Source organism: Chlorella variabilis (assembly GCF_000147415.1).
Source record: "Chlorella variabilis unplaced genomic scaffold CHLNCscaffold_16, whole genome shotgun sequence".
Lineage (NCBI taxonomy): Eukaryota > Viridiplantae > Chlorophyta > Trebouxiophyceae > Chlorellales > Chlorellaceae > Chlorella > Chlorella variabilis.
In genome coordinates this window covers 908,215-929,473 of record NW_005435072.1, presented here as the reverse complement: position 1 = coordinate 929,473, position 21,259 = coordinate 908,215, and the positions used below count along the sequence as shown (strand labels likewise).

The window sequence follows — 21,259 nt, the reverse complement described above, 5'->3', positions numbered from 1 at the left end:
TGCCAAAACAATAAGAAGGGATGAAAACATTCATACGAGGTTTGCCCGCGCCCGCCTCACCCCGCCGCCTGCAGCCGCTGCAGCGCCTCGGCCGCGGTGGGGCGCAGCACCGGGTCGAACGCCATGCAGTCTTGGATCAGCTGCACCACAGCCTGCGGGCACTCGTCGGGCACACGTGGCAGGCGCCACTCGCCGCGCTTCGTTGCCAGCTGCCGCGTCGTGAGCTCCGAAAGCAGCACAGCAAAGCTGTACATATCAACCGCCACGGTGCACCGCTCATACATGAGTTGCTCCGGAGCTGCAGCGGGAAAGCGGGCGGCTTCTGTGCTTGATTCATGCATGCCTGTGTAGGGCAGCCCCAGACCGCACCACAGCTGGTAGCGGCACTCAAGACTCCAGCCAGCGTGAGCGGCACACCCACCAGCATACACGAGGCTGCCGCCGCGCAACGTGTGGGCGCGTCCTTCCAGCAACTGTGCCAGGCCTAGGTCAGCCACGTATGCCCGCAGCTCGCCAGACAGCAGCACATTGCTGCAGGCAACGAAGAGGGTGAAGCTTGTATGAAGAGGGACGATGCAGGGAGGCGACTGCAGAGCAGCAAAGCAGGTGCTGGGCAGGGGGGCAGCATCATGACTTCCAGAGCTGCCGGCCGGCCACTCACGCTGCCTTGAGGTCGCTGTGCACGATCTGCATGCGGGTGTGCATGAAGTGCAGCGCCTCTGCAATGTCCAGCGCCACCTGGCGTCCGCTGCACGGCGCAAGGCAAGGGCAGGGCATTTCTGAATTATGTGCTGCAGTTGAGTTGACTCCGCGTGTGGAATGCGACGGCAACGGCACAGGGCAAGCAGCATGTTGAGAGCGGGAGGCAACCAGCTGGCTGGCTGGCCCCAGCATCAGCCCTTTTCCTTCCCGAATGTGCAGCCTGGGTCGCACCTGGCGCTCCACCGAAGTTGTTGCTGCTTCTCGGGTTCCAGCAGAGCAGACCTCAGGGAGCCGCCGCGCATGAGCTGCATGGCCATCAGGAACAGCTGGACCTGCAGGCTGGCAGGCAGGCAGGCAGTTGGCCACCTGGCAGCAGTACCGCCAGCAGTACCACCAGCATTTCGTACGCAGGACTACAGGCAGGAATGTCACCGGCAGGCAAGCAGGGGACGTCGACCACCGCGGCCTTGGGGGGGCGGCAGCAAAGCAGAGGCACCTGGAGGGAGACGCCATACACCGGCACGATGCGTGGGTGGGTGCACAGGCGCGCCAGCAGCACCTCGTGCCACATCACCGCCGAGTCCGCGCCCGCCGGCAGCTCCAGCACCTGCGGCGGTGCCCGCGGCGCCGGGAGGTGTCAAGGCCACCACCACTTGTTAACGAGCAGGTGCCTGGGCTCAGTGGATGGGGCGTGGAGCGTACCCCACAGCCCAGCCCAGCCCAGCCCAGCCCAACCAGCCCGGGTGCCAGCCCACCTTGACTGCCACCGGGTCCCCGTTCAGCTCTCCCAGGTAGACCACCGCATGCGCCCCCTCCCCCAGCTCCACAAGCTGCCCGTCCTCGCCCTCGCACAGCTGCAGGCAGGGGCAGGCTCAGGCAGCGGGCGAGCCGGCAGGGCGGACATCTGGGCACCAGCTTGGCGCCGGGGCCAGCCATGCGCAGCTGGGCTGGCTGCCCTGCAGGGCATTCAGGGGCTGCAACCCTTAGCCTTCAGGGGCTGCGCCCTCCTGAGGTGATCACCTGCAGCTCCCCAGGAGAAATGCGCATAGAGTCGGTGGGCAGGCCCCACTGGCGGGACCGGGCAGCTGCGTCTGCCGCACCGCTGCCCGGCTGAGGTGACGCGCCGGTGCCTGGGCTGCCGCTGAGGGTGCTGCCGGGGGCAGCCCTGGCCCGCAGTGAGCCCAGGCGGTGAGCCAGCGCCTCTGGCAGCGCCTCCAGCGGCAGCAGCTCGATTCCTCCCAACCCCCGCCCCGCCACCTGCTGGTCAGAGTTGCTGCGCGCGAGGCCGCACCGCCGCAGCGCGTCCCGCCGGGCCCGCCGATTAAGCCCGACAAACGAGACCCCTGGCGGCAAAGCGTCGCCTGCTGCACCCTCGCCGCCGCCGCGTGTGCTGCTGCGCTGGAAAGTTGGCGGCAGCGGGTCCTCGGCATTCCCCTGCTCGAGCCGCTGCCACCTGAAACGACCTTGGCGATGTCGGAACAGCGCGCGCCCGCCGACGCCGACAGCTACCAGGATGAGCATCGGGAGCAGGGTGGCCAGGCTGGCTACTGCTGCAGGACCGAGCAGCGCAGGCTGCCGCGCCGTTGCGGCCCCGGCAGGGCCGCTGTTGCTTCCTGGCATAAACTCAGATCCCATAACCTCGATCCTGCCGGCAGCGCAGCGGGGCATCTGTGCGTCCACCGATGTGCTGTCAATGTTCCTGCAACCCCGCGCAAGCAGCCCTCCCACCTAGCGTGACGGCTGCCGCTAAGGCGTGCCAACAACAAGCAGGCTAAGGATACCCCCGCTGGAACAGGGCAGAGCTGGACTCACAAGCTCAACAGGCGGTCAGCGGCGGCGACTGCCTGGCACCAGCCCTGTGGCACCCTTCCATGCACGTTTGTCTTGGCAAGGAACCTACAGCAGCGGATAGCGCACGCCATCAGGGCCAGCGTCCCGGCAAGAAAACCAAACGGGAATGCAGAGCTGCGCTGGAAGCCCAATGCCTGCAATAGTAGGAACCTGCTGCAACCCCGCAGCGCAGGCAGGGCACTCACATGGATCTAATGATAGGCCAGGGAAGGCTGGCGGGCAGCGTGCCGCCAATCTTGGTGTTGCCTGACAGGTCGAAAAAAGTCAGCATGGGAACGGCACCGGCGTGCAGCCAGGCGGGGGGGAAGGCGGGCCCTGAAAGGAAGTTGTCGCCAAGGTCCAACACCTCGACAATTGAAGTGTTCCATTCCGGTGGCAGCGTCCCAGTCAACAGGTTGTGGCTCACCTGCACGGCACAGCAGACGTGTGTCGGGTGCCGCCTATGCGCTGCTACCACAGACAATCTGCCGGACTTGCTGCTATCACTCACCCCAAGCTTGAATAAGCCTTTGGGTAGCTGAGGTGGGAGCGGCCCCGTTAAGCTATTCCTTGACAGAACTCTGTGGACACCAGGTCAGGGAATCTCAGATATGGGCAGCAGTGGCCTGGCCTCTCATATAGTATCAATGCAGGACAGGCTAGGAACAACAAACATGGCGGCCGGCATGCAGCGTGGCTCACATGCTTTGGAGGGCCGGGAATCCGTGCTGCCATGTCCCCGGGAAGCGCCCCGTGAGGCCCAGCTCGTCCAGCAACAGAAGCTCTAGCTTGGGGAAGCCGGCGCCCCACTCAGGCGGCAGGGTGAAGCGCTGCGCAGGGTCAGTGCCTGGCGGGACTGCTGGCCGCTCGGCCGGCATTCGCTGAAAGCCAGGCAACGGGCCCAGGTGTAAACGCTGCAAGGACTGGAGGCCGCGGGCCCATTCTGGCGGCAGGACCCCAGTCACTCCCCCCAGCACCTCTAGCTCATTCAGGGCGGGCAGCACATCGACGCGGCTGCCCCAGCTGGGAGGCAGCATGACTGTTGTGCTGGTGAACTGCAGGCGGATGGTACGCAGCAGGAGCATCGCGCCCGGGCGGATGTCGGGCAGGGCGCCCTCCAAACTGCCGCCGTGCACGCTCAGCCTGCAGGTGAACGACAATGTCACAACATTGTTCTTCAGGCCTTGATGGGCACGTCCAGCTGCTGAATGCTCTCACAGCAAGGCAGGGACATGCGTCTGTGGACATGAATGCAAGCCCAGAATGGGAGCCGCAGCCTCCCTCGTCTCACCAGAGCAGGCTGGGGAAGGAGCCAGGCTGGCCCCACTCTGAGGGCAGCGCCAGTCGGACCGTCATGCCAAAGCTGAACTTCTCCAGGTGCCGCATCCGAGCCAGCTCTGGCGGGAGCCGTAGCGCTGGTGCGCTGCCCGCTGCGCTGGCATTGCCGCTGTCGGCGACAACAGGGCGCATTCCTGTGGGCGAAAAGCGCCTTGCCGCCTTGTCTTCGGGGCTGAACCAGCGGAGATCTCTGCAGCGGTGGACCAGGCACAGGCGCACATGGATCCAGGGTTGCCATGGGGCTACATGCCGTGATGCTGCTGCCGGGGAAGAGAACAGGCGCTGATGCTTCATGCACAGGCTGATGCTGCAGCGCCTCTGCTTCCAGCCCTGCTCTCACTCACAGGTTGGTGATGCGCAACTGCGTGTCGCACACCACCATCTCCCACCCGCACGGCACTGCTGTGCTGTTGGGCCGCCAGTCCACCAGCTTCTGTGCCAGGGCGGGTTGTGCCGAGTGCAGGTCGTGCCGCAGCTTGATCATGACGGCCGCCTCTGCGGCACGAGGAAGGGGCGGGCAGCGATGTTTGCGGGCAGGGCGGCATGGCAGGGTCCACAAGCCCTGCTTCCTGTGCACCATCACCTTGTGCTAGTGTGAGGTATGCGCCGGAGGTGCCAGGCAGGAGCGCCAGCAGCAGGAATGCCACCATGCCCACGGCTGCCGGGACCCGCGTGGCGGCAGTGGCGCCATGACAGCCAGGGTGCCGCTTCATGACCGTGGTTTTAGCTTGATGCTCTTGCCATGCAGCTGGTTAAGTCCTGGGCCATGCCCTGGTGTCATGGTGGTAGAGGCTGCGCGGGCAGCGGCCGGCGGTGGCAGGCAGCGGAGGTGGTCACTGCCGCCGCCTGGCGGACACCGCCTTCTGCCACCGGTCGCAGCCCCGTGAGCGCTGTTGGAATCGTTCAGGCGCGGCTGGGGCGCTAGCACCCTCGCTGTTCGGCGATGCGTGTCGGCAAGGGAAACCCTTTCTCCGCGAGCCCTGCGGTAGGAGCCCCTTCGCGAACGGCAAGCACCTGCGCACCTGTGCACTCTCTGTTTGTAAACAAATTGTTGCCAGCCTGGCCGCCACCTCGTCACCGCCACCTCGCCGCCGCCGCCGCCTCGGCACACCACTTTGGCTCATGCATTACAGGTATAGACAAACGCATATGCCGCTACAGCTACCACCAACCATGTCACGGTGACATCTCCAGCAGTCCAGCTGATGCACATCCTCGCACATGACCACGCTACAGCTCCCGTTCCCCAGCGAGTGCCCCCTACATACCCAGCTCCTTGCTGGCTCTCTGAAACTCCACATCCCCCGCCCGCTCCCTCTCCATCTGCGCAATGCTGCGCTGCAGCTCCTCCAGCCTCTCGCCGGGGGCCTGCTGCTCCTCGGCGGTGCCTGCGGCAGGGTAGGGAGCGGGAGGCGCAGCTGGCCCTCTTACAAAGTTGTTGCCAGGGGCGAACTGCGCCGGTGCTGTGCGCCGTCCTCGAGGCGGCGCACCTGTGGCCTTGGCGGCGGCGTGCTTCACGGACCCTGCAGCCCTGGACGCCATTTGGCCGCCGGCCTCTGCAGCCCTGGTCAGCAGGCCTGGGTGGGCCTCGCCACCAATGGTAGGCTCCACAGCCTGGCCCTCGCCCCCCTCAGCCTCCACCGCGGCATCTGCGCTGAGAAAGGCCGGCACGCCTGGGGCAAAAAACTGGGGCAGGGCAGGGCTGAAAAGGCAGAAAGGCATGGAAAGCAAGCAAGGCGAGGGATCGCCAGCAGGCGCGGCGGCCGGCCCATGCACTCACCCTCCTGGGCATGCCTGTGAGAGGTCGCCGCCTGCTCCCGCGCCACCACAGCCGCGCTGGCGTCCCTGCCGCCGCGGCGCTGCCTGGCGGGCGGATGGTGCGCGGGGTGCACGCCCTCCAGCACAGGCCCAGGCCCCTCCGAGTCTGCACCGGCAGCAGCACGATCCGTAAGCGCAGCAGGAGTGGAGGCGATTCAGAGACAGACGGCTGCAGCCGGGAAGCAGCTAGCTTGCGAGCGAAAGACACCAAGAAGAAAGCAGCCAACCAATTCACCAGTTGAACCATGGGCAGAGCATGTCTTCTTCCACTCACCAGACTCATACCCAGTCTCATTCACCGCCTCCTGCCCGCGGCGAGAGGTGGGCGGCGGCGGCGGGTGGGGCGCCTGGTCTGGCGGCGCAGGCGCCATCTCGCGCACGCCGCTGCCCTCTGCGCGGGTCTCGCCCTCACCTGCACTTACACAATGACTTGGGGGGGTCGACGGCAGTGCAGATGCACAGCTGTAGCATGCTCAGCTTCAGCAGGCATGAATGCGCCCCGCCCACCCACCCTCAGCAATGCCCTTGAGCGGCGCGCCCTGCCCGCCTATGTCCGCACCGGGGGCCTCCTTGGATAGCACTGCAGGCAGGAGGAGGTTCAGCATGTAGCAGCGCCATAGCAGTCGTAGGCGCAGGGTTGATGCTGTCAGGCAGGGCACAGCTGCCTGGTCCCCCACCGTCCCAGGCCTGTTTCAAGGTGGGCGCAGGGCGGGTGCAGGCATGCAGGGCGCCGCTGCCTCTCCCTGTGCAACCCCACAAGAGCAAACCCACCGTGGTAGGCCTTGTCAGCCAGCGACTCCACGCCGTGCACAGCGGCCTGCAGGTGGAAAGAAAACACGTGCACGAGTGTGAACCTTCGAAGCTCCAGCCCGCGCATTACATTCAACTTATTACGTATTCGATCGCAGAGCCCAGCCTCCACGACCAGCCCACTTCCGCCAACTCACCCTGGCCACTCCCGCCACGGCATGCAGCGCTGAGGCCACTGGGTCCTCCCCCGCCGCCTCCTCGCCCCCAGACTCCGTCTCTTGCACCACCTGCAGGCGCCCAGGCAGGGCAGGACACAGGCCATACGCAATAGGCTACTACAGGGTCGAGATCGCGCAGCGTGGACGGCGGAGACGCGGCCGGTGCCACGCCTCACCTCCCCCACTTGCTCGCCGCCCGGCTGGACAGCCGCCAGCGCGCCCTCGGTCGCCTCCTCCACAGTCTCACGTGCAGCCTGCAGGCGCAAGCGTAGCGCTAGCATGTATCAAAGGAGCGCTGCCGGTGTGAGCTTGCTGTGCTGCAGATCCGGCCCTGCTCCTCGCCGCCACCCCGGCGCACCTGCAGCAGGCCCCTGTGGCCGCCGCCGCCGGCCTCTTGGAAGTCCTCGATGCTCTCTGCGCTGACAGGCTCCGAAGGTTCCATCAGAGCCGCCGCCTCCTCCTCCTTAGCGCCCGCCCCGGCGGTGTCGGCAGCGGCGCCGGTGCCAGGCAGCTGCGCAGCGGCAGCGGCCTGCTGCTGGATCATGTCCAGCTCGCTCTCGGGCACGCCAGCTGCAGGCAGAGGGAGTTTAGCGAGCTCAACTGAGCAGTATACAGTCTGGGGCAGACGGAGTTGTCGCGACACAATGCCAGCTTCCATGTGGCTTCCAGCGGCTCAAAGCCAGCTTGAGAAGACAGGTTGTCCCATGCCGCAGCAGCTCACTCACCCCACCGCACCAGCCACGCGATGGCGGTGGCGGCGGCAGCGATGGCGCCACTCAGGAGCAGCACGGGGCCAAAGTCGCCGAGCGCTGCCGGCAGGGGGAGGCAGGGGAAGTTGGAAAGCGGTAATGCCCGCCGCAAAGTGCGGGGCACTGGGCTATCCACGTGTGCAGCAGGCTGGCACATTGGCTCCCCACCTGCGGTGGCAGCTCTGTTGAGAGCCATCCACACCAGCGGGATCGCGACCGCTGCCCCCGCCGCCAGCACAGGGTGCATCCTCACCCACTCCACGGCGCTCTGCAGGGCACAGCACACACACCGAGTCCAGCGCCTCGAGCACCTCACGAGAGCAACACACACAGGGCGGGCGCCACAGGAGCACGGGGCCCTCCGGTCTTGCCTGAAACAGCAGCGCCATGCGGTCGGCAGGCGCCGTGGCGCGCAGCCCCACATCCTGCAAGCCACATCACCCTCAGTGATAAGGAGGCTTCAGGGCTCCAGCACAGGGGCATGGCAGTTTCTGCAGCGGCCCGCAGCTGAGCAGCAGCCCTTGCGCGACTTCCTGCTATCGGCGCTCATTCGGTTGTCCTGCAGCCCTCCCGCCCTCACCCCGACCGGAGGCACATCCTCGCCGGCCACGCTGCTACCAAAGGTGGTGCTCGTCTGCAGGCGACTGGGGCCCCTGCTTGCAACCTTGCCGGGGCCGCCGCCACCGGCAGCGCTGGTCCCAGCCTCAGGGGCCTGCCCGCCTGGCGTTGCGGCAGCGCCAAAATCGCCCGCCCCGCCAGACACGGGAGAGGTCGAGACGGTCGGGGAGGGCGGCGGCTCCCTCAGCCCGCCGATACTGTACTGGGAAGCCAGAGGCTCCTGCGGGGAGGGAGCAGGGCCAGGGAGTGGAGCAGCAGGCTTGGTGAGTCGATGCAGGGTGTGCAAGGAGCCAGGTAGGACGCCAGGTAGGACGCCAGGTAGGACGCCAGGTGTAGGACGCCAGGGTGTGCAGCATCCTGCAGCTCCCCAGCCAAGCTGGGGCGCCAGCCTGCCTGAGTGGAGCCCTGCCGCGCCTCTCCAGCTGGCACCTCGGGAGCGGCGGGCGCCTGCGCCTCTGCGGCAGCGGCCTCGTCGCTGGGCCTGGCCGCCTCAGTATGCTGCAGGGGCTCGTCCTGCACGGTAGCACACAGGCAGGAAGGCAGCAAGCAGGCAGAGAGGCAGCAGTAAAGAGGCGGGACGTCAAGCCAGCTGGAGGGGCAGCACGCAAGGACAAAGCTATATACAGCGTAGAATGAGTTGGTCAGGTATTGCATAGAGTGCTGGGTACCTTCTTGTGCCCATAGTGCCCAAGGTCTTCCACAAACTCCTCCAGCGCCTCCCCACCTTCCTCCACCACGCCACCTGCAGCACCCCCGGCGCCACCCACCCGTTGGCCGGCTCCTGGCGGCCGAGCGTGAGCGCCTGCCCTGCCGGCCTGCTCCGCCTCGGCCTCAAACCAGGCTGACAGCTCAGATGCCAGCTCATCGCGAGAGCCTGCCGCCAGGCGGGCGCCCCCCTCGGCGCCCACCCCGGCGCCTGCGCCCGCACCGGCAGCGGCGGCTCGGGGGCTGGTCACCGCCTCCAGTCCAGAAAGGTCCTGCAGGCGAGGAGTTGGTTGATACGGCCTATACCGAATCGTGCAGAGCCAGGGCGGCACGAGTGCAGCCAGGCTGGATGGCGCCGTCACCCTACCTTGAGCTGCATCCTGCCTCCCTCCCGCCGCTCCTCGCCCTCTGCCTCCGCCTGGCCCTGCAGGCCCTGGACCCCCCTGGCCGCCTCCCGCTGCTCCAGGTACTCCGCGGTGGCATCCAGGGACTCTGGCTGCGCCAGCTCAGCGCCTGCCAGCTCATCACCTGCCACCTCAGCAGCGCCCACCTCGGGCACCTCCTGCTCTGCAGCCAGGCTGGCATCCACAGCCAGCGACTGGCGGGCTGCCTCTGCTGCAGCCGGCTTGCCTGCCTCCGTCACCGCTACCGGCAGCACCCTGGACGGCCCGGGGCTGCGGGCGGGCGGCTCGGGGCTCTTGCCTGCCTCGGCGGGTGCGCTGGCAGAGACGGAAGGCTCCTCCGCCCCCTCCAGAGTCTGCAGCAGGCTGGTGCTGACAGCTGGCTCCTGCTCCACAGCCTCCTGCACATCGCAATGGCGTGGGAAAGGCAAAGGAGCCCCTATCAATCGATGTTTGGGATAGAGAAGGGCAAGATTGGGTCAGGAAGGATGAGCGTCTGGCTGGCCTGCTTTCCCCACCTTCATGGTCGGCTGCTGGGGCGCAGGTGGCACCGGCAGCACCGGTGAGCGCCGGCCGCCCTCGCCAAAACGCTCTTGAACCTCTCCCTCTCCCTCTCCCTCGCGTTCCTCCTCCCGCTCACCCTCCACGCTGCCGCCAGCCAGGCTGCCGCCGCCGGCTGCCACATCTGCGGCGCCGGCATCCTGCTCTGCTGCCAACTGGCGGCCATGCTCCAGCATATTGTGCAGCTGCTCCTGCACAGCATGCACAGCGCTCGCCGCGACACCCAGCAGGCTGGAAGCCATCCCGCCACCGTGCTTGTCAGCCTCCTGCAGGAGGCAGGCGGCAGGAAACGGAAGCAGAAGTGTTGTGTTCCAGGCACGAGAGCACATGCTGGAGGGAGGCTGGCAAGCCCTGCTGCTAGAGGTAACTGCGATCAACATTGGCAGCACACCTCGGCCTGCTCGGCGCCACCCTCAGGCTCAGGCTGTATCTCAGGCACCGCTTCGGCGGCCCCGCTCTCCACACCCTCCCTGCTGGCCTCCTCTGTTCCCATGCCAGCCAGTGGGGCCTCGGCTGCCTCTGCCGCGCCGCTCGCTGCCTCGAGTGCAGTGTCTTTCGTGACCTCGGCTGCCCCAGCAGTGCCCTCCACAGCTGCATCCTTTGCCGCCGCTGCCTTGTCGGCAGCGGCGGCTGCAGTCGTGGCTGTAGCGTCCTTGGCTGCCTGGGCAGCGCCGGAAGTCTTTTCCACTGCAGCTGCAGCTGCGCTGCTGACTGCCTGTCCAACCCTCTCCGCAGTCACCCTGGCAGCTGCCGCTGCGCTGGCCACCTTCTCAGCAGCGCCAGCAGCAGCGCCGGTTGCCGCCTCCTTGGCTGCTGTCGCGGCCTGGGCTGCCTTCTCCACCCCAGCAGCTGTCGTCTCCTTGGCAGCTGCGCCAGCCTCTGCTGCCTTGCTGACAGCAGCCTCCGCGGCAGCTGCCACAACGGGAGTGAAAGGCACCTCTGCGGCCTCCACCTTGCGCCGCTCCACCTCCGCTGCCTCCCCCTCTGTGGCTGCGGCCGCCTGACTGCCCTCTTCTTCGGGCTGCTGCCCTGGCACCACCGCAGACTCGAGAGCCTCCTGCAGCTCAGCATCAGATGGCAGGACCACCTGCCGCTCCTCCCTGCCTCCCGCCCTGCCAGGTGTCTCAGCCTCGGAAGCAGCCAGAGGCTCGCCCGGCGAGGCAGGCGGCTCGGGGCCTTCGCTGCCGGCGGGGTAGCGGCCGTGGCGGGGTGCTCTGCATCAGGAAAAGCAGCCGGAGGGCGCATCAGGTGGTGGCATTGGAGAGGCGCAAGAGCCAAGCTTATTGCTGAAAGCTGCAGCATGGTCCTGCACTGCCCTGGCAGCATGGCTTACGGGGTCGATGGCTCGCCGCTGGCAGCGCTTTCCCCAACCTGGCCTGCCCCCCCAGCAGCCTGCACAGAAAGAAAGGTGCGATCAGCACAGAACACCTCGCACCGCTGCTGCTTGCAGCTGATGGACAGAAACCCTGCAAACCACCGCCACCTCCATCACAGCTGCACGCACCTGCATCTGCTCTGCAAGCTCTTCCACCACCACTGCCTCGCTCTCGGTGCGGCGGTCAAGCGCGACCGGGACCTGCGGTACAGCGCAGGGCAGAAATGCGGCACAATAACTACATTGGTGCAGTTCAGTACAATCGAAGGACTGGAGAGGGGGTCGACGATAGAGCAGCGCAAGCTACGGCTGCATCAAGCTGATGCGCGGCACCAGCTCGTATGCTGCTGCCCTCACCCCAGGCCCGGGCTCCACGCGCCCCTCGGGAGTGAACACACTGGAGTCCACCTGCGCCCCAAACGGGCCTGCATGCAGCACACACGTGGGGCCACCTGGCTGTCTGTCTGGCTTTACCTGAAAGGCTACAAAATCAGCTTGGCACTCTTGCACCCAAAAGTGACAAGGTGCCACCCAGCACGGCAGCGTCATACCGCGGCAGGGGCACCCACCCATCTCCAGCCTCTCAGGCGAGGCCCCCGCAGCAAACTGCGCCAGCTCCACTTCCTCCTCCGTCTGCGCCTCCAGGGTGGCAGCTGGGCCGGGCGGCAGCACCTGCACCGGGCAGTGGGCAGGCTGCGGCGGCAGCTTGAGGCAGCAGCAAGGACGCGTGTGGCGAATCAGCCTGCCGGGCGCATGCCACGAGCTGCACTCTGCTGTGCAAACACGCTCTGCTCCTGCTGTGCTGCCAGGCGACCAGGGCTGGGGTGCTGCGCCTGCGCCTGGCCCCTCACCTCCAGAGCCTTGCTCACAACAGAGTCCCTCTTCTCATAGGCAATGGGGTCGCGCGGGCTGCAGGAGGGCACCCCGGCGCTCCAAGCTCAAATCTCGAGCAAGGGCTGGGCAAAGCGCATGCAATGCTGGCAGCCTGTGCGAGGCCAGGCACCCCGTGGCACAAGCGCTTGCTTCGGAAGACCCTTTGGTGCACACTCTTTTGGGCGCCACCACCCTCCCACCCACCTGTACACGCTGATGTCTTGGTCCTGGTTGAAGGCGCCCGCAGGCAGCAGCGGCTCTGACGGCGCGGGCTGAGGGCCGGCGGGCTGGCGCTCCTGGTGAGCAGGCCCCATGATGTATTCCTCACGCCCGCCGCTGCCGCTACCCCTGGCCTCGACCTGCTGCGCCGGCTCCTGCTGCCCCGCCTCTGCCAGCGGACTGGCAATGGCGGCGCCAGAAGGACGCTGCTCCTCCCGCCTGCTCAGCGGCGGCTCTGCCTCCGCCTCTGCCTCGGGCTCGGGCTCGGGCTCCGGCTCGGCACCCCCTCGGCTGGCGGCAGCTGGAGCAGCGGCGGCGGCCGTGTCTGCTGCCGCCTTGGGGCCTGCTGCCACGTCGGCGGCAGCCAGCGCCCGCCCCTGCTGCACGTCTGTGGGAGACAGGGGGCGCTCCCGCTCCTCAGCCTCAGCGGCAGGCGCCTCCTCCGCTGCCGCTGTGCCGCTCGCTGGCCTGCCAGGCTCTGCTGCCTCTTCCTCCGCCGCAGCAGCTGGGCGCGCACGCAGGTGGGCAGCAGTTAGGTCGGCCCTGCCGCCGACGTGGGTCAGGCCGGTGGTACCGCCCACAGCCGCCACCGGGCGCTCGGCTGCTGCCTCCCACCCATCTGGCGGCGCCGCGAAGGGCTGCGCGGCGGCCGCTGCCTGCTCTGCCGGCGAGGGAGCTCCGGTCTGGGGCGGCGCCAGGTAGGGCGATGCCATGGCGACAGCTGTAGCCAGGCGGCCGCGCCGCGACTCATCGCTGGCTGGCTTGAACAGAGCCAGCCCCTCCTCCTCCCGCATCTCAGCTGCCGCCGCCTCGCGCGCCGCAGCTGGCGGGGTCGCTGCCGGTGCGGGCGGGCTGGCAGGCTCGCCGGCGGCAGCAGGGGCTGGCGGGTGGGGCGCTGGGGTGGTGCTTGTGGGGCCGCCTGCAGCCATGGATGTAAACGAGGCAGCACGCATCCTGTTTGTTAGTATCCGCCTGTGCAGGCAGCTCTGCGCATGGGGTTCTGTGCCTTTCAGGGTGGTGCAGGCAGGCTGGCTGGCTGGCGGGCAAGCAGGCACCCCACCTGGGGCGTAGGGTGCCGCCTCAACGTGGCGCCTCGCCTGCTCCTGCTGCTGCCGCAGCGGCGCCTCGGCGCTGGGGGCCGCGCCGGCAGCAGTCGGGGCCTCCCTGGGAGCAGCGGCGCCAGGGGGCTCTGCCTCCTGCTCTGCGCGTGCCGTCAGCCGGCCGGGACGGTGGTGGCCTGGCACCGGCGCGCCGCCGATGGGCACCCCCACGTGAGCGGCGCGCTCCGCCGCAGAGCGCAGGCGGGCCAGGCGCTCGCGAGCCGACTCCAGGTCTGTCCTGGATTGCCTGCGGGCGGCGGAAGCATCCGGCAGGGGGCGGGCGATACTCAGAGGTAGCGTGAATCGCAGCATGGAAACGCGTGCTGCACGATGGCAGCCGGCAGGAAGCTGCCCCGGTGCTGTCCAAACCTGATGCAGGGAGCGGCAGGGAGCGGCAGCTGGGCGCGGGCGACTTGCCTGCCGGGGCTCTCTGGGCGGCCCGCCTCGGGCGGCAGGTGGGCGGATGCCATGCCTTGGTGCAGTGGGCTGGGGGAGGCGGGAGCTGCGAGGCCTGCTTCCAGGGGAGAGGCTGCAACCAGCTGTGGCGCCACAGCTGCCACCGCAGGCGTGGCCGGTGTCAGCGGCGCGCCACGCGGGGCCGCGTCTGGCAGCGGGGTGCCCAGGGGGGAGGGCGGGGCGACGGTGACCCAGCCGCCGCCGGGGGAGGAGGCGGCGGTGGTGGCGGGAGAGCCCGGCAGCTGCCTTGGACTGCCGCCAGCGGGCGAGGTTGACTGCCTTGGACTGCCGCTGCCGCGCTCCTTGTCCTTCTTGATGCCCAGCCTCGCTGCCAGCTTGCGGGTGCCGGCCGTGAGCTTGGAGAGGCCGTGCGGGTGGGCATGGCCGCCGCCGGGGCCCGGCCCCTCGGCAGGCTGCACACGGGCGGCAGCAGCGCAGCGAGGCGTGGGCAGGGACCTTGGATCGGGCAGGATCGAGGTGTCCAAGGCTAAGCTCCGTGCAGAACGAGCAAAGGCGCAGAGCCAGCGGCAGGGCAGGCCAACCCCTAGTTCAGGCTCCTGCACAGCATCCCCGGCGACTGCACACCTCCATGGCAGCGGTAGAGGTTGCTGGTGTTGTTGGGTTTGGGGAGAAGTCACGAGTCTCAGTGAATGTCGCCTGGCTGATCTCAACCACGTCTTCCAGCACTTGGTTTGCTTCTGAGATGCTGCGAAGAGGCCTGGAAGGGTCGTGTCTCCATCGCTGACCTGGCGGGCGCAGCGCAGCGTGCTGCCGCGGGCGGCGGCATGACGTATCCTCGTTTGTTGAACCCTTCTGCTGCAAGCGTTTACATTGAGGCTACAAAAACCAGTTCAAAAAGGGCTCGAATACCGAATGCATACAAAGTACTGAACGGATGGCATGATCGAGAGAGCAGTGCTTGGCCATCAAAAATCTGCTCAGCGCCCTCTACAGCGAGTAGCGGCTGATGCCATACTTTTCCCACACCTGCAGCAGCAGCAGCAGCAGCAGCAGCACGACGCCGGTGGAGGGTGCCCACAGACCACTCCGGCAGTAGACTTGCCATGAGAGGCAGCGTTTGTTGGCTAGCGGTGCTGCGTCGCCTCGCTGCCTCCACAAAAGCCCAGCCCCAGCCCCACCCCCGCCAGCCCCACCCAGCCCACCTTGCCCCACTCGGGGTACCACCCCACCGCCTGCTTCCTGAGCGGCGGCGGCAGGAAGGCGGCGGGGTCGGGCGTGGCGCGCGGCGCGCTCAGCGTGGCCTGCAGCGGCAGCAGGCGCGCGTAGTGCCCGATTGCCAGCGACACCCGGCGGTGGTACACGAGCAGCAGCGGGGGCTGGGTGAAGATGAGGATGAGGGAGGCGGTGTACGACTTCTTGCTTGCCAGCACCTGCGACACGCATGGGGTGGCGGGCAGGGCAGGGGAGGGCAGAGGAAAGGGACGCGCCGGTCAGCTTCACGCTCGCGCGGCCCCCAGCAGCACGCGTGACAGGTGGCCTGGCTTGTGGAGCAGGGGCAGTGAAGGGCGGCGGGCGCGGATCCACGACTGTGATGCCTCCCAGCAACAGACCATGTGAGCGCAGCCAGGTGGCCCACGCTCAATGCTCACCAGGCTGGTGAAGAGGCTGAACAGCACCTGCAGCAGGCAGGCGGCAGCAGCACACCTCAGGCTAGGTTGCAGAGGTCAAGAGATCGCGACAGGCCAGAGCAGGCAGAGGGCGGGCGGCCAGTTGGGCGCCTCGCCGGTCCCCTCCCACCCCACACGACCACGCCGCCAACACGCTCCACTCTGGTACTGCCGCTGGTACCACCCACCAGGGTCCAGACCATGAGGGTGAAGAGCGTCTCGAAGATGCGCCCCCCAGACTCGTAGCTTCGCTCGTAAAAGTAGATGCAGCAGTAGCGCCACGTGACCTGCATGCAGGCGGGCGCCAGGTTGGCAGGCAGTGCCATGCATGCCGACGAGGCCGCGGCACATGCGCAGCAGTTTGCTCTGCGCTGGCGCTGGCGCTGCTTGCACTGCGACATTGCGTGGACACACACAGCACACCGCCCTGCAACAAGCGCCGAGCCGAGGAGGGCACCCACCCAGGCTGTGAGGAAGAAGCCCAGGGCCGCGGGCAGCACCAGCGGCGCGATGACGGCATACGAGAGAGCCATGATCTGCAGGCGGGGGTAGGCAGCGGCGGGGGATGCCAATGCATGACATCTCTCTGGTAACCTGCACACGCATGCTGTGCTTTCAGCAGGCGGCCCTCAGGCACGTGACAGTGCCGCCGGGCGCGCCAGGCGCGTGGTGCAGCCTTGCCATTATGAGCTGGAAGGAGCCAAAGTGGCGTCCGCCGCGGAAGGAGGGCGCGGTGCGGATCATCGTGTGGTCCCGCTCGCACTTGGGCAGGCACATGCCCAGCCAGCGGAAGATCACAAACAGCACGGTGCCCTCGTGGGGCCTGCATCGTCAGCGTGGGCCCACAGCCGCACCCCAGGCGCTTGCCCTGTCAGTCGGGGGAGGCTGGGGAGCCGAAGAGGCACGCGGGCCTCCAGCAGCACAGCGCAGGCAGTGCAGCGCAGCCCAGCGCACCAGATGAAGCGGAAGAAGTTGGTGCACAGGGCGTGGATGATGATGTAGTTAAGAAAGTAGGTGCTGGCAGAGGGCAGCGCGGCACCCAGCATCTGCAGCCAGTAGCCTGCAGGGCGCGCGGCATGCGGGGGGGCTCGGTGCATCGCACACCACGCGGCGGCGGCAAGGCGGCGCAGGGAGGCATGGGTGCGGCGCGGCGACAGCAGCCGCCCCCCAGGCTGCCAGCTGCTGGCAGGCAGCCCAGCGCGTCTGCACTACAAGCGGGCCGCCGCACCTGGCTCCTTTGTGAGCGAGCCGATTTGCTGGAAGACGGCGCCGCCCAGCACGCTGCCCAGGAAGGTGTTGAAGATGTCGAAGCAGAAGAAGAGAATGACGACGCGGTGGTCCAGGTCGCTGAGGGCCAGGTGGCGGGCCTCCGACTGCACATGGTGCGTGTGGCGGCATACGGCGGCAGAGGTGCAGCAGCGGAGGAGGGACAGTGGGCGAGGGCGGAGTTGGGAGGGTTGGAGCGGTGGGCAGGCGGGCGGGGTGCGTGTGGCGGCATACGGCGGCAGAGGTGCAGCAGCGGAGGAGGGACAGTGGGCGAGGGCGGAGTTGGGAGGGTTGGAGCGGTGGGCAGGCGGGCGAAACAGCCACATGCAAGCCGGGCACAGCCGCGGCGGCAAAACGGTGGCAAGGCAAGGTCCCACATCTGCCGGCGCTCCTGGGCTGGAGGCAGCGCCATTGATGCGCCTACCTGGGAGGAGAAGAAGAAGGCCATGGGCAGCACATCTGCAGGCAGACAGGCAGCCAGCCAGTCACACGGTGTGATCTGATCAGGGACGACACATCACTCCTGCCAGGTTCCTGCCAGGAGTGCATCATCATGCTGGGCAGCAGGCCACTCACAGGTGTCCCAAGTCATGGAGATGATGGAGGGGAGCAGGCCTGCAGCAGCGGCATCCCAGCAGCAGCGTGAAGGAAGGGTCCGGAGCAGCAGGCGCCGGCTTCGCCCTGCCACGCTGGCACCCCTGATGCGACCCTGTCTGTGAGCGCTCGTCGTGTGGTGCTGGGCGGCAGGGTTGGTCCCCGCAGGCGGGCCACTCGCCTTCCAGGATCTCCTTCAGAAACTTGGAACCCGCGTCGTCTCCTTCGCAGTACCACGGCCAGTACAGGTTGTTGGTCTCTGCGGCGGGCATAGCAGGCGCAGCGGGCATAGCAGGATGAGTTACGTAGCCTGCCATGCTCGCAGCGACATACATCGGCGAGCCGCAGCTCAAGAGGCAGCAGCGGCCAGCGGGCCCGACCGCCTACGCACGCGACGAGCCGCTGCACACGGCTGTGGACAGGTTGGTCAGCGCGCCAGTCAGCACTCCGATGGGGAAGACAATGACCAGCACCAGAAAGGGGATGACATACAGGGCCCGCAGCATGCGCTGCAGCAGGCACGCAGGGCAGGCAGGCGGGTAAGACGGGCCATAGGATCTGAGGGGATCGGCAGGGGATCTGCCGCAGGGACGAGGCAAGCAGGCACGGCTGTGGGGCAACCCAGCATGTGGCCACCCAGCGCGCCAGGGACATCCACGTGCCTGGCCCCAGGGCGTCCACAGCGCCATCCAGTTGATGTTGTCTGGCCCCGGGCAGGGGCGCACATTGAAGTTGATGGCGGGCACGAAGCTGGCCTGGACAAACGCCGCCAGCGCAGCAGACGTCTGGTCGCTGCGGGGCACACACACAAGGGAGCTGTGGGTCGGGATTGGCGAGGCGAGGCTTCCGAACCGTCAGCCAACGACCCAAAGCCGGCACTGCCCTTTGTGCATGCACCCTGCACCCTGTGCCTGCCTGCCGCACCTCCCCAGGTGCTGGCTGCTGCCAGGGACCCGCACCTGAACAGCGCAATGAAGGCGGTGCCGAGGGGCTGCTCCAGGGCAGCCTGGCGCGCCACCTCCACCTGCCCCTCCAGCTCCCCCACCCTCTCCTCCGCCTTTGCCAGCTCAGCCTCTGCCCGCTCCAGCCTGGCGGCCGCCTTGGCCGCGCCGCCCTTGCCCTGCGCCGCGTCAGCCTTGCCGCGAGCGGCGGCGAGGGCCGTCACGCACCGGTCGCGGTGCGAGGCCGCCGCCTCGTGCTGGCTCAGCAGCTTGTCCACGGCCTTGTGGTTGTACACCCGCACCAGCTGGGTGAAGGAGTCTGGGAAGATGTCCTGCAGGGGACCAGGACACGCAGGCGGCGGGGTGTGCATGCAGCCATGCCGCCGGGGCATTTCAGCTGCGGGCCGGGCCGGGCTGGCAGGCCACACATGCCGCGCCCCGCTGCACACAAACGCCGCCGGCAGCGGCAGGCGCGCGGCCAGCTGCCCGCAGCAGCCGCCAGGAGGCAGCGGCGCCGCGGCCAGGCGCAGCCCCGCCGCACCTGCAGCGCCTGCGCCAGCTTGGCGGCCACAAACTCCGCGCCCTTTCCCGCCTTCTGCCCGTCACCGGACTGCAGCAGCACCGTGTGGCTGGGCGAGCTGAGCTCGACACCCGGCTTGCCGCCGTCCCCGCGTGCCGGCACCACAACGACCGCCTTGGCGGCATCGACAAGCACGGCCTCCGGGGCCGGCGCTGGGGCGGGGCGCAGCAGGCGCCACAGCTCGCTGCAGAGGCACAGAGGGAAGCGACACGCGGCGGTGCGACTTGAGCATCCAGCCAGCATGAAGCGAGGGCGCGGCCTGCCAACACGGCATGCAATTCCCTTCTCTGTGCACAGCTGGCAGGCGAGCGCCCAGCCAGCAGGCTGCCCCACCTGGAGGGCGGCGGGCCGGCAATGGTGAACAGCACCGAGTACTGCTCCACACACACCCACACCGGCGGCTGCCCCGCCGCCGCCTCGCTGAGCACGCGCTTGCGGTTGATGGGACTGGTCTTGCCGTGCAGCACGGCGCCGCTGCTGCGCTCCACTGCGGGCAGGGTGGGGTGAGGGCGTGGCGCGACGCAGCAGGTGTCGGGCAGAGGGCGTGGGGCCGATGAGCCCATGCTGCTGGATATCTTCGTAACCAGCTCATGCTCACCACTCCACACACACAAAAACTCCACCCTCGCCACCACCCACCCACACATCCACTCACCCGAATACTGGGCAGGGATCTTTTCCGGTGGCAGCCACCAGGGCAGCACCGCGGCCTTGGCATACTCCTGATCATCCCCGTCGCTGTCCAGCCCCTTTCCGCCGTCGCCCGCACCCGTGCTGTCCTTGGCCTCCCGCGCCGCGTCCAGGGTGGCAGCTGCCTCTGCGGCGGCGTTCTGCTCGAGGTACTGCTTAACATACCGCATGTCCCGTCGCATCATCTGCGGTACAGGAGGTAAACGTGGTGGTGCATGTGTTGTGGTGGTGTGGGCGCAGCCTTAGCACCGCTGTGGTAGGCACCCACGGCAAAGCCAGGCTGGCAGGGCTCACGTAGAGGGGGCTGCTCAGGGCCCACAGCGAGTCCCTCACAGCGGCCCAGCCGCGGCGCTCAAACCCGACGATGTGCATTCGTGGAGCGCCACCTGCAGCAGGAGGTCAGCTTGGGCACGCATGGAAAATATGTGCGAACACCGGATAAGCAGGCTGGACAAGAAGGCGACGCAACAAGAGGGAAGCATGCCGTGAAGTGCAGAAGCCAGGGGCCAGGCGCCGCGGCGGCGCAGGCCACACTCGCCCGCCGCGTGGAGCGAGTTGTGGCGCAGGTGCAGCAGGCGCAGCATGGCGTAGCTCTTGTAGTGCTGGATCAGGCAGTATCCGGTCCATGCCAGCACGGCGTAGCTCAGGACAAAGGGAGCCCTGCAGGGGGTGGGAGGGCAAGAGCTCTGGGAGGGGACCTTTGCTGTGTAGATTGGTGCAGCAGGGCGGCAGCGACAGTGCAGCAGGCACAGCCTGGCGCAGAGCCACTGCCGGCTGGTACTGCCAGCCCTCAGCGGCAGGCGTGCCACCGGCTGGCGTCCGCGGCGTGCGGCGCCGCACCAGAGCTTGCTGGAGCCGGGCTGGATGTTGCTCAGGGTGTAGCGCATGATGCCCACCAGGTTTGTCGCATAGCTAGTGTCCACATACGTGCCCGTCATGCACAGCGGCAGCACTGCGCAGCGCAGCACACAAGCAGGTTTGTGAGGGAGGCGGCTGCAGGAGCAAAGCTGTGACAACAGACATCGCTGTGCAGCAGCTGTGGCGGGGCTGGGATAAGCGACGGAGGAGCAGCAGCGGCAATGCACCAGCCCACTCACAGACAGCGCAGCAGACGATTGTCATTGGCAGAAATATCTGGAAGCCCAGAACCAGGAAGCGGCAGAGAATCTGCAGGGGGGTGGGATGAGCAGCAAGCAGGCACAGCCCAGTGTCTTAACAGCGGCACAGGCAGCCACAGGCAGCCACAGGCAGCAGCTCACCAAGGCATCCAGCCCAGCCGTCTGCACAAACTCGAGGTCGTTGATGAAGAAGACGGGTGGGATGTAACCAAAGCAGATGTTGAGCAGGCCGTCAAAGCACAGGGGCGGCGGCCGCGCTTGCGCGTCGGGCAGCTGGGTGCGCTTCAGGAAGATGTGGCGCAGCGGCTTGCGGAAGATGGCCCAGCAGATGAGGAAGCAGGCGCCGCCAACGGCGGAGACGTAGATGGATGTGACCACCTCCGAGGCGGTCACCGTCTCGCCGTACGACTCCTCATCCACCAGCGACTCCGAGGGGGCAGGAGCCGAGGCCATGGCAGCGGGCAGCACGCGGCGGCAGGGCTGGGTGGGTGGCGGCGGCGGCGGCGGGGGCGGTCGCTTGGCCTGTTCGCTGCCTCCCGCAGGCGATAGCGTCTGCCGTCTCTGCTAGCGTGTTTTGGAGCAAAGCCGGCCTCTACAGTGGCGATGCTGTTGTTACCGACACAGGTGACGTCTGCCCCAGAGGGCGATGGCGCGTGAAGATTTACTTGCCGTCGAGCGAACAGAGACAGCCACAAAATGCGCCCCTCTTCTGCCTCCAGATGTGCCCGT

At 67.6% G+C, this 21,259-nt stretch overlaps 4 protein-coding genes across 4 annotated transcripts; all 4 read right to left on the bottom strand.

The window, feature by feature from the left end:
• Positions 1-56: 56 nt before the first annotated feature.
• Positions 57-3,208, bottom strand: CHLNCDRAFT_136507 (hypothetical protein; the record flags this gene model as incomplete). Its single annotated transcript, XM_005845735.1, has 10 exons — positions 57-298; positions 422-531; positions 662-748; positions 934-1,034; positions 1,199-1,309; positions 1,458-1,556; positions 1,723-2,347; positions 2,515-2,598; positions 2,739-2,959; positions 3,203-3,208. 10 exons carry the CDS (start codon positions 3,206-3,208, stop codon positions 57-59), a joined length of 1,686 nt encoding a protein of 561 aa, XP_005845797.1.
• Positions 3,209-3,230: 22 nt separating this feature from the next.
• On the bottom strand, positions 3,231-4,583 carry CHLNCDRAFT_136506 (hypothetical protein; the record flags this gene model as incomplete). Its single annotated transcript, XM_005845734.1, has 5 exons — positions 3,231-3,362; positions 3,510-3,675; positions 3,824-4,060; positions 4,215-4,365; positions 4,454-4,583. 5 exons carry the CDS (start codon positions 4,581-4,583, stop codon positions 3,231-3,233), a joined length of 816 nt encoding a protein of 271 aa, XP_005845796.1.
• Positions 4,584-5,130: 547 nt separating this feature from the next.
• Positions 5,131-14,304, bottom strand: CHLNCDRAFT_136505 (hypothetical protein; the record flags this gene model as incomplete). Its single annotated transcript, XM_005845733.1, has 26 exons — positions 5,131-5,258; positions 5,361-5,519; positions 5,651-5,794; positions 5,963-6,100; positions 6,200-6,268; positions 6,460-6,505; positions 6,636-6,725; positions 6,833-6,910; positions 7,015-7,226; positions 7,382-7,465; positions 7,574-7,673; positions 7,986-8,243; positions 8,453-8,536; positions 8,692-9,000; positions 9,096-9,530; positions 9,648-9,956; positions 10,082-10,904; positions 11,024-11,082; positions 11,195-11,266; positions 11,423-11,490; positions 11,635-11,737; positions 11,917-11,974; positions 12,143-13,037; positions 13,218-13,504; positions 13,627-14,126; positions 14,299-14,304. 26 exons carry the CDS (start codon positions 14,302-14,304, stop codon positions 5,131-5,133), a joined length of 5,514 nt encoding a protein of 1,837 aa, XP_005845795.1.
• Positions 14,305-14,661: 357 nt separating this feature from the next.
• CHLNCDRAFT_136504 (hypothetical protein) lies at positions 14,662-20,983 on the bottom strand (the record flags this gene model as incomplete). Its single annotated transcript, XM_005845732.1, has 22 exons — positions 14,662-14,700; positions 14,877-15,104; positions 15,324-15,350; positions 15,530-15,628; positions 15,803-15,877; positions 15,984-16,164; positions 16,296-16,401; positions 16,570-16,714; positions 17,032-17,066; positions 17,184-17,222; positions 17,413-17,460; positions 17,593-17,710; positions 17,927-17,993; positions 18,161-18,474; positions 18,684-18,906; positions 19,056-19,209; positions 19,378-19,597; positions 19,707-19,798; positions 19,945-20,072; positions 20,253-20,364; positions 20,510-20,579; positions 20,672-20,983. The coding sequence occupies 22 exons, from the start codon at positions 20,981-20,983 to the stop codon at positions 14,662-14,664; spliced, it is 2,832 nt and encodes a 943-aa protein (XP_005845794.1).
• Between the last annotated feature and the right edge of the window lie 276 nt (positions 20,984-21,259).